General features: G+C 39.8%; 3 protein-coding genes across 4 annotated transcripts; 1 reads left to right on the forward strand and 2 right to left on the reverse strand.

The window, feature by feature from the left end:
- On the reverse strand, nt 1-2,476 carry LOC121783018 (pentatricopeptide repeat-containing protein At3g26540-like). The gene has a single exon (XM_042181052.1). The coding sequence runs from the start codon at nt 2,474-2,476 to the stop codon at nt 353-355; it is 2,124 nt and encodes a 707-aa protein (XP_042036986.1). The 3' UTR covers nt 1-352.
- A 1,875-nt stretch (nt 2,477-4,351) lies between these two features.
- LOC121782453 (TOM1-like protein 4) lies at nt 4,352-9,505 on the forward strand. 2 transcript variants are annotated; one of them, XM_042180304.1, is made up of 10 exons: nt 4,352-4,433; nt 5,045-5,180; nt 5,283-5,361; nt 5,876-5,974; nt 6,080-6,193; nt 6,971-7,116; nt 7,573-7,654; nt 8,078-8,163; nt 8,245-8,436; nt 8,605-9,505. In XM_042180304.1, exons 2-10 carry the CDS (start codon nt 5,074-5,076, stop codon nt 9,251-9,253), a joined length of 1,554 nt encoding a protein of 517 aa, XP_042036238.1. In that variant the 5' UTR covers nt 4,352-4,433; nt 5,045-5,073; the 3' UTR covers nt 9,254-9,505. The 2 variants fall into 2 exon arrangements, with proteins under 2 accessions (XP_042036238.1, XP_042036237.1); XM_042180303.1 differs by lacking the exon at nt 4,352-4,433 and adding an exon at nt 4,451-4,568.
- Nucleotides 9,506-10,243: 738 nt separating this feature from the next.
- Nucleotides 10,244-10,833, reverse strand: LOC121781313 (magnesium dechelatase SGRL, chloroplastic-like). Its single transcript, XM_042179058.1, has 3 exons — nt 10,816-10,833; nt 10,455-10,630; nt 10,244-10,372 (listed from the first exon to the last, which is right to left on the reverse strand). The coding sequence occupies exons 1-3, from the start codon at nt 10,817-10,819 to the stop codon at nt 10,244-10,246; spliced, it is 309 nt and encodes a 102-aa protein (XP_042034992.1). The 5' UTR covers nt 10,820-10,833.
- Between the last annotated feature and the right edge of the window lie 626 nt (nt 10,834-11,459).

The raw sequence follows: 11,459 nt of genomic DNA on the forward strand, positions 1-11,459 counted from the left end.
TGCATCGATAATTTTCTCTATTTCTCTTACTTTTCCAACATGTATGAAGTTGATGACTGTCATAACTGATACAATTGGGTTAGGGGTAGTCGACTGACTCCGGTGATGGTCACCGGAAAACTACACATTAAATTTGGACTTTGGAGTTGTCGCCGACTCTATGGTGCGTCACCTCCAACTCCGAAGGGTTAAGTTCACTTCCATTCTTGCTCCGCCATCCATAGCCGGCGACGGTCGCCGGACCACCCCGCCTTCCGAGGTCAACAACGACCTTCTTTACAGCATCCGAGTTTCATTTCATGAATTTGTCATTATGCACTAGTCAACTCACCCCCCGGCCACATCAATATCATCATTCATCATCAACAATTTGAAATAGGAATGGAACCGAAGGATTCAAATCATTGAGTCGATCAGCAGCCCACTCTCCCAGCTTCAACCACTTGTACTTTCGACTAAAATCAAACACTTTGATCAGCATTGCTGCAGTAGGCTCAAAGGGCAACTTCTTCACAAAAGCCTCAAGCTCATCCATCAACCCATTCTCACCGTACAACTCAATCATGCTCTCATAATCCTCCAAATGAGGCAACAAATAGTAATTCTCACTCATCGATTCAAACAGCTTCGCCCCCAACTCCACACGCCCATCGCAGACACAAGCCCGCAACGCCCCCCGGAACGTGTTGTGGTCGGGCCTAACGCCCTCCTCCTCCATCGCATCCAGCAGCTCGAACACGCGCCCACTCATCCCATTATGCAAGCACCCCAAAATCATCGAGTTCACAAGGATCACGTCCTTGCGGGAGGCCGTGTCGAACACCCGTGTGGCGTAGGCGATGCTGCGGCATTTTGAGTACATATCGACCAGAGCTCCGGTCATCACTATGTCTAAGACGTAGCCGTGCCGGATCATGAAGGCGTGAATCTGCTTTCCCGTGTCGAGCGCGAATATGTTTGCGCACGCGGCCAGCATTGTCCCAAACGTGAACTTGCTCGGCCGGGCCTCGCCTAGCATCTCCGAGAACACCAGCATTGCCTGCTCGCTCATCCCACGACGCGCAAAGCTTGTCAACAGCACGTTCCAAGAGACCTCGTCTCTCGAGTGGCTCATCGTGTAGAAACAATTCCTCGCGCCAGTCAAGTTCCCACACTTCCCATACATGTCAAGAAGGGCATTCCCAACGAAAACGTTGGAGCAGAAGCCATGTCTATAGGCGTATCCGTGCACTTGCTTCCCTAAATTCATATCCGGAATCGCTGCGCATATGTTCAAGAACAACCCAAGCGTGACGTGGTCAACATCTCTAGTGCTTCTACGCATCAATATTAGAAACTCCAACGCCTTTTCCCAGTCCGAGGTGCGAGTGTACCCTGCCATCATCACGTTCCAAGATATCACGGTCCGTTCAGGCATTTCATCGAATAACTCCCTAGCTTCGGACATTCTTCCACTGATAGCACAAGCTGACACCATTGAAGTATAACTGATCACATTTTTCGAACAAGGCAGATCAAAAATGGTTCTTGCACTCTCCAAATCTCCGCATTTGGCATACATATCAATCAGAGTATTCGAAACCACTCCATCACGCTCCATGTTGATCTTGCAACAGAATCCATGAATCTGAACACCCTCCCTCAATCCCCCAAAACTCGAACAAGCAAGAATCGCGTTGGAAACAGTATAATTCATCGGCTTCACGTTCAATTCCAACATCCTCGAAAACATTCTCACGGCCTCGCTCCCCTCCCCAAATTCGAGATACCTCCGAACAATCACATTCCAAGACACAACATTTGGATACACAATCTCATCAAACATCCTCCTAGCATCGATCATCGCCCCGCATTTCCCATACACATCCACGATCGAGCTCTCCAAGATAACATTGCCCGAAAATCCGTATTTCACAACGAGAGAATGCACCTGCCTCGAAAGCCAGACGTCCAATTCGCTGCCGCAAGAGGCGAGAACGTTAGCAAAAGTGACCTCAGAAGCAGAAACCCCTTCCCCAATCATCACGGCGAACAAGTCCAACGCTTCTTCTGCCTTCCCGTTCCTCGAATACGCGGTGAGCATCGCGTTCCAAGAGCCGCCGTCTCGGCTCGGCATTTCGTCGAACAGCTCCTCTGCATCGTTCACGCAGTGGCATCTGCCGTAGCTCTCGATGGCCCGGTTGAGCAGGAAGACCGGCGGGTCGGGGTTGAAGGTGACGAGATGGGATTCGAGCTTGCGGGTCTCGATGATTGCCTTGCTCGAAGCGCAGATTCGGAAGAGATGAGCGTATATTGAGAAAGGCAGAGGCGTCGCGGAAGAGAAGAGGATTGAGATTGCTTTCGAGAGGCGGCCGAGGCGGACATGGTTGAAGATCGTGGTGGTTAGTTCCTTGACGGCCAGCGGCGGGGCGGGGCGGTGCGCGGCGGTGGAGGAGCGGAGGTGGCGGCTTAGAACTGATGCTGCTTTCGAGCCCATGTAATGAAACGGTATTTTATTTTTGCCTATTTTAATTCATTTCTGTGCTGATGATTATATTTCTGGGCTTAATTCGTTAAATAAGAGCCCATTATTTTTAAAACTTTCAGCCCAATAGTTGTTCTTGACCTCGAGTATTAAATTTTGCTGTACATGTAACATAAAGGATTAAAGATCTGTACAGTTAACTAAAGAATTCGAGATTGGCTTTGTAGAAGTAATATGTTTTTCAAGAGCAAAATAAAGAGAGATAAATTTATTAATAATGTTAAAACTTTGAAGAATATAGTATATTGAGATTAAGAGATAACAACGTCCATTCTCTTAACTATTTATAGTTCCGATTCCTTTATATTTTAAATTTACAAATGAAATTAATTAAAAAATAAAAAATTACATATTAAAATTTCTAAAAATTATATAGATGAAAAATTCTAATTACATAATAAAATATGGATGTGCCGAAATTGTACTGCTTTCAACCAATATCCATATAAACTATTCTTATCGACGGATCGGAGGTGCAGGGGGCTCTTGGCTTATTCCGCCTCATCCCCTACCTTTAGTCGCCTTTGTCCCAATCAGACGACGTCGCGAACTGGCTCTCAACAACCCCCCGCACCAGAGCCTGAACCTCCTCCTCGAGGGGCTTGACACCTCATCACCGGGCTCGATTTGCACATCGCTCGAAGTGTGTGCATGCATTGTGTGTGTTAGTGCGTGAAGATGCCCAAATTTATAATTATTTGGAATTCTATTTTTTTTTCTAATACTCTCTTCACACTTCACACACTTGCAACTTAATATTTTTCTGATATATTTACGTTCCATATTACTCCCTCCGTCGCTAATAATTCGTCACCATTTGACCTGACACGGGCTTTAAGAATGTAATGAAAAGTGAGTTGAAAAAGTTAGTGTCATGTGAGTCCTACTTTTATATATTAGTTTTATAATAAAATGTGAGTGAAAATGAGTTAGTAGAATATGAGTCTATTACCAAAAATGGTAAAAGTGAAATGTGATAAATTTTTATGGACGAACGAAAATAGAAATAAGTGACAAAATTTCAGGAGCGGATGGAGTATCTTTATATGAATTTTTTATTATTTTTAACTATCTAGTTTGGTTACAAGTCATTTAAATATTTTATAATGTTTAATGTTAAAAAATAATCAAACCACAATCAAAATTAAATTTATCTACAAGTCATTTTAATAATTAAATTTATGATTTTATTTTTTTACAATTAATATATTTAAGAATTACATTATATATTTTTTCTAATAATTTTAGAGAAAGAGAGAAAATGATTTGACATAAAGTGATTGAAAAATTGAAATCAAAATATCATTATAAGTATTCAAACTATATAAAAATATCATATTCAATACTAAAGAGTGAGATAAAGTAAATATCATATTATGTTACTCAGGAATTCCAATTTTATGAAATGGACAAAATTGCCGTCCATTGAGAGCATTTTCAGTTGAAAATGAGGGTAAATAGTGAAAAAGTACCATAAAATGAGATTACTGCTTAGTCCATAATTGCCCACGATATTTTTAAAGTCCATAAAGTATTGACGTGCAAAACGCAAAATTCACTAACAAAATTTAAAACACTTACAACTGTTTTAGACTTTTGATTATGGAGAAATCGAAACTCAACTTAATCCAACTCAAGTGGATTAATTGATTCCTCATACATGTTGTTTGACGGAAGATTCTTATTTTTGCAACCAAACCATCATTGGCCATCACTCCATTGGCTCATATTAGTAAATTAAATTAGGTTGTTAATTAGTATTAAATTAATTTTGTAATTTTAAAGGCAAATTATTGGCTCTTTTAGTTAGGTTACTAAATGCCAAACGCGCCCTTAGACTATAGAATTTGCCATTTTTTTTTATTTGGCCCTCTTTTGACTTGGCTGGACTTGAGGAAGCTTCAGGCAGGTAATCTTCTAGATCATTGCTCTTTTTCTTTTCTTGATTCATGTGGAGTTCTCACCTTGTTGATTTTATTCTTGATCCTCGTTGTTGCATATTGGAATTGTGTATTCTTTTACCCAAGGAAGTATGATCGTTGAGGTTTTCGTGCTCTTTTTTCTTTGAATCATGTAGCGCTGGTTGATTTTGGAATTTTAGGTTTCCCTTTCTTGTTAGGTGTTTTCTGATTTTGTTGAATTTGATTTTTTGGTGCGGTGGTTTGTTTGAATTTTGGTTATGCATTTCTCCCAATTCCTGCGTCTTGATTGTTTCCTGAAATGCTTTTAGGTTAGGTTAGATTGAAGGATTAGACATTTGCTTGCTGAAATTTTCTGGCTATCTAATTGCTAATGCCTCTTCTGGTTAAGCTTTGCCACGCTTTTGTATGTGATGAAGTTTGCTTGCGTGCTGATGTATCCGTGATTTTCTTGATTGCTATTTTTGAAGCTGTTTGTTCGGGTTTTTGAAGCTATTTTTTGTTTAATTTCGTTGATGAACTTTATACAATATTTGCTTTCCACTTTCTGTTGACATGTGCGTCACTAATTTGATGACAATGGTTTGATTCGATGTTTTAGGTATAGGAACTACGCGAAACAGGAAAAATATGGCGAATGCGGCAGCTGTTGCTGAGAGGGCTACTAGTGATTTGCTGATTGGTCCAGATTGGGCAGTGAATATAGAGCTATGCGATTTAATTAATATGGATCCCGGGTATTATGCGCTTTAATTCAGCGGCTGCCTGTGTGTTTTTGAGTTATAATCTGGATGAGGTGTTATTTCGTTTATTCTCATTAAAACGAATTCATTTTGCAGGCAAGCCAAGGAGGCATTGAAGACACTCAAGAAAAAATTGGCGAATAAAAGCCCTAACATACAGCTCCTTGCGCTGTTTGTAAGTTTGCTCTCTTCTTTTAATTCTGTGCCTTGTGCATGCTTATTCCATTTGCATGTATGCTGAAAATCTCAACTCTGAACCGACAAATGGCATTTATTATTCTGAAATGTAGCGGTTGCTCCTAACTTCCTTGAAGTTTTCTGCTAAACATATCTTCAGTGCTTTCGTGGCAGTTCCAAGTAAATGAGATTTATGAGTTGGGACCCTATTTTAACATGATTCCAGTCTCAGACTCTCATTTCATCAACTTTCTTTCATAGTAAAAGTACCGCTAGATAATGGAAAAAGTAAGAAAATTTTCTTCATTGCTGCCCAGTTATAATAGGAATCGCACCCCACACAACTGTGAAGATATGAATATGAATTTCGTTTGCTGACAAGTATGGTTGTTTGGGATCTATTAGTGTATGACTGTATATAAATGTAAAAACACATGTGAATGAAGTCCCACCAGGAACTACAGCATGCATTTGCTTATCTATTATATATCTTTCTAATTCTTTATGATCAGGTACTGGAGACTCTAAGCAAAAATTGTGGGGAACATGTGTTTCAACAGATTGCCGAGCGGGATATCTTACATGACATGGTCAAAATTGTTAAGAAGAAGGTAATATACTAGTACTATTTTTTCCTCCCCTTGTTGTCTCCGGATTCCTCCTCCTGTCCATACAATCTAATGGGCTTTTATTTTTTTTCTGATATACATTTGCAGCCCGATTTAAATGTGAGAGAAAAGATTCTAACTTTGATTGATACCTGGCAAGAGGCTTTAGGAGGAGCAGGAGGAAGGTTTCCCCAGTATTTTGTGGCTTACAATGAATTGAAGGTGATTATAAATTTTGAATCCGTCTGCTTCCTTCTATGGCTCTTTCATATATAAATTAAGCTTACATATGAAATTGTGCATACAGAAATACACAAATTGACATAAACATCTTGATGGAGGGGTGGTGAGTTGTGTGTGAGCTATGTACTGAAGGCTTTTGGTACTTGCCTATTAACTATGCTCTTCAAAACTCATCCACCAGCATCTCCTTTTCTTGTTTTGAATGATTTCCTCGCTAGATTTCTAGCCGTTGCTCATTTTACATTGATACCTAAGTTTTGGCAAGGGTCTAATGCTAGTGGTCACTCAACTCTTCTCCCAATCAAGTTACTTTAGCACTCGTTATATCTGTCCCTGGATACATGTGTATCTGATTTTCGAATGTCTCTGTATGTTTATAATTTTTATCCAGATGAATCTGGGATTGCAACAAAGTTTATCACCCATGGCTCCTTGGCCAGATCTCTGTGGTCTCTGGCAGCTAGCTTTTAAATATCTATCAGCTTTTGTCACATTCTCATAAAATCCAAGCTTAATTGATTGACCTGTCAGTAACCTGGATAAGGGCTGACAGTTTCACTAGCAGTGACCCTTGAGTGAGTTGTGGTAGGTTTCTTTTCGTCTTAGAGAAGCCTAGAGTGATTCTTGCCAAGTTGCCATGGCCTATATTTGAGCCCAGTTGCGCTTCAAACTGATTGTTTTTCCTACTGGGGTTTCTCTTGATTGAAATTCTCTTGGTCTTAACTATTTATGTCCTCTGTGTTTTGAGTTTGATAGTCTGCTGGGGTAGATTTTCCACCTCGAGAGGGAAATAGTGTTCCTTTATTCACTCCACCACAAACACATCCAATAGTTCAACCTACTTCTCCGTATGAGGAAGTGGCTGTTCAAGCCTCTCTTGAATCTGATGCTTCTGGACTCAGGTACACTCTTTTTGTTTATTCATGAATTAATTTTTATATGATGTCAGTTCTTAAAAGAGGATCTGTTTTATTTGCATTTTCAATAAATATTTCTCAACTTCCATATATTTATGGTCACGTATCTGATTAAAAAGTGATGGGGTTGAGTGATGGAATTAGTAAATGCTTTTTTAGGTCATGTCTCAACAGAATTAGCACCAGTTAATGCTGTATATTTTTCAAACTGCTACTTCTTGCACGAGGTGCCTGAGCATCTGTTTCATTTGTACCCGTTGACATGTCCTTTTTATGTAGAACTAGGGTGATTCGATATATAATTATTAATGAGTCCAATTCTCAAAGTGACTGTAAACAATTACATGCCATACCTAAAAAAATTTATCGTTGCCTATTAGTTTTCTTCCACGGACTCAGAAATGGCACATCTTGAATTTGGTCATCTATCTTTTGATATAGCTTGCCGGAGATGCTAAATGCTGAGGGAATTGTGGATGTTCTTATGGAAATGCTAACTGCCCTGGATCCAAATAATCCTCAGGTTGGAGTTCTAAATCCAAATATTACTTACTTTTTTACATTTACAATATTAATGTCATCTTTAGATTCTTTACCATTATTATTCTGTTACTATACTGACTCATTTAACTATTATACTATTGTATGTATAGTATAAACAATGGAACACTCACTTCCTAAAGTATATCAATATAATTATTTTTGAAATACTATTATTCAATATAAATATTAAATCATAATTATACCTAGAGTATATTTCGATATATCAAGTTAGATCATTAATCTTAAATACTTAAATGTGTTTATAAATATGCTTTTAATTTATAACTATGTGATATTATTCTCTTTTGTAAGATTTCTAACTCAATGTTGGGTGTTTAATGATATTATTATTATATATCTACAAATGACTCAAACTATCAATTTTCTGGATCACACTGTATAGGGATTGAAGGATGAGATCATTTTTGACTTAATTGATCAGTGCCGTTCATATCAAAAGCGAGTCATGGTTCTTGTGAATAATACCGGGTAAGCAGACATCCGACGTGTGATCTTTACCGATCATCCTAATGTATATCAGCTCTATAATATTAACTATTGCCTTTTCAGAGACGAAGACCTTCTATGCAAGGGATTGGCTTTGAACGATAACTTGCAGCGAGTTGTCAGTAGACACGATGACATTGCCAAAGGGACTCTAGGAGCTTCAGCGACAAGTATAGAACCTCCAGTCGCACCTCTTATGAATGTGAATCATGAAGATGAAGAGTCGGAAGATGATTTTGCTCAGTTAGCACGCAGGTATTTTAACTATTACTCGACATGGTCCTCTACTGCTTTGATATGTTTTTTTTCTGTATCATTGAACTATTATTTGTAGATCCATATTTTTGGTCTTTTTCCTTGCCATTATTGCTCTATTTTGTTATTCTATATGCTGAATGCATGAATAAAAAACAACACTTCCAGATCATCGAGGGATACTTCACAAGGACTTGGCAAGAAACCGGCAGTTGTCAAGAATGAGGCATTGCACGTCAGCCCTTTTCTTCCTCCTCCACCATCATCCAGGAATCCAGTAAGTTTAGATTCTTCCATGGTTGATTATCTCAGTGGTGACACCTATGAGGCAGAACGATCCTCCAGAGCATCGGGATCTGCAAGTACCCCGGTGCCAGCTCATTCAAGCAACCAGAAGTCGACTCCTCCCCCAAACCCAACAGTGTCTCCCTCTCCCTCCGATGATTTCATCAACCCGACAGCCGAAATGTTTGCCCCCAAACCAGCATACGACGAACCTGCCCCTGCAAGCAAATCGACTGACAGTTTGCCTTCTGCTCCATGGGATGTTCCACCGGGCAACCTTCCGCCTCCACCTTCCAAGTACAACCAGAGACAACAGTTTTTCGAGCAAGGCCAGGCTCCTGGTGGCAGGCCATCTCATTTGAGTAGTGGCTCAAGCTCTTCTTATGATAGCTTAGCCGCGCAAACCCAGAACCTCTCAATCAAGGCACCAGCTCCATCTAAGCCAGGAAAGAGCGAAGACGCTCTCTTCAGAGACCTCGTTGATTTTGCCAAGGCAAAGTCGTCGTCACCCAATCCGAACCGCTCGCATTAGGAGAACTACTATGCCGAGCTTGCTTGTTGTCTGCACTTCATTGTGACTTGCTATAATATGTTTGGTTTGGACCTGTCCATTATGCCGACATGAACCTCAGCTTCTGAGGTATATGAGATTGTGTTTTTCTCTGTTTATTACTGTCCTTTTCCTTTGTGAATATACTTCAATTCGGCTTCCATTGTTTGACACTTGAAACATTTCTCATGGTGGCTTAGGCCTTCCATTATATCTGAGTTTTAGAGTGCTGCATCTCTTTTGGTGTAGATTCAAAGAGAATATCAACTCTTTTTGGAACATATACTTGATTATTGAGCAATTTTTGGGTTTAAAAAGATGAAATAATCTTCTTTGAACAAGAATTGGCAGTCAAGAAATCATCTGAATAAGTTGCATACAAAAGAATCAAATGACCTTTGAAAGCAATCCCTGCTGATATGTACTTGCTATGTTGCGAAACCTCATCGCCGCCATCTTCTTCCCCACCCTCGTCTTCTTCTTGTTCTCACAGAAGGAAAGTGGCGAGCGCTTGGAAGATCGATTTTGGGCTCCCCCAGAACTTGTGAGCACGCGACGTTTCCTTGCTTGCATATAAGTAGCCATTTATCATATCCACTCCTTTCCCCTGCAAAACAGCATTTTCGAGCAAATATTACTACCACCATTCATTCATTCCGAACCAGTTTGAAGGTGTAACCGTTTACCAGAGCCGCGTCCTTCAACGGTCCCCAACACTCCATACGGTTATACTTGTTGAAGCTAGAATGGAAATACACTCTCACTAAAGCATCCATCAGATGTCGATGCTCTCTGAAAAACTCCGCGTCTCCATACAAGACGGCCTCAAGAACCTGCAAACCTCAACAGTGTCACATTCCCTACCAAAAACTCAACACCATCAATCAAATTATCAAACCTAGGTGTCTTAACTACTTACCAATGGCAATTCCTTGGAGAAAATTAGGTACCTAAACTCTGCAAATTAGGTACCTAAACTCTGCAGCCATGGCTGATAAAGGGTTTGGTCCACTGACATAGCAGTGAATGTTGAGGAACGGGTTCACCATTGACGTTAGTCCATTCAGCAACGACGTCGTCTTTACTATACCAGCCTTTCAACTGTACAATGATGCAAGGTGTGATTAGAGAGTTTTCGCGTTGAAGGTAGAGCGTGAAATGAAGTGAGTGAAGCGGACATTACTTGATCGCGGGGGATTATGTTTGACACGGTTAGGGTGAGATCGGCAGTGAAGTCGCAGTGGGAGAGGGTGTAGGTTCTTGGCACCACTCTAGTTTGATTGCTCACTTGTTCTCCCACAAACACAACTTTCAGCTTTGATGCTTCAAACCTTGCTGGAGGCCTAATAGCCTTGCAGCCTATATATATCATCACATCTTCTCTATCAATATTTACAATATTTCAATAAATTAAACAAAGAAACAGACCTGGAAAACAAGAGAATTGTGAGAAGGCAATGAGTGTGGGAGAAGAAGGGAAGGGGGAGAGTGTGAGGTGTTAGTGATTTTGCAGTTGTGAATATAACAAGGTGGGAATGCATTACTCATTCTCTTTCTTGAATTGCTTCTTTCTCATTTCTTTTCTTCTCCACTTTCTCTCTTCTCCACCACTATTTCTCCCTCTTTCCTCCTCTCCTTTGTGTGCTTGTAGTATATAGCTAGGATATGTTATTTTTGTTTAACAAGTCTGAAAAAGGGAATGAGAACCAAACCATAAGTTTCTTCGTAGGCTTGGTTTGATCACTAAAATCAGTGTGTTCTTTCTTTCTTTTAGTTTGTTTCTTTTTTAATAGATAAAAAGTCATGGCATTTAATCCAATATAAAGAATTTAGAAAGTTTGACAGTATGTAGGAGTGTCCCATGGAGTGAAGGAGGGGTTGCACCTTTTTCTTGAAGCTAAAGACTATCTTCAAAGAATCAAAACTAAGAGACATTACCTACTGTCACCAATTCTCTTTATAAATTCTTCCCTTTGTCCTAAAAAAGGAGTGGACAAAGAGTTTCACAAACTACTCATTTGAAACTTGTACAAGACATACTTTAACCTTTTGAACTATGGTTTGTCTCCCTATTCTCTTGCCTATATATTATTCTAACCCATTCAACCCTCATGTTTGCATGATTGGATTTCAATAATCAAAACAAATTCTATTTTCATCTTTAAAATCATACATCATACTCCATATT

This window comes from Salvia splendens, chromosome 20, assembly GCF_004379255.2.
Source record: "Salvia splendens isolate huo1 chromosome 20, SspV2, whole genome shotgun sequence".
In the NCBI taxonomy this organism is placed as follows: Eukaryota; Viridiplantae; Streptophyta; class Magnoliopsida; order Lamiales; family Lamiaceae; genus Salvia; species Salvia splendens.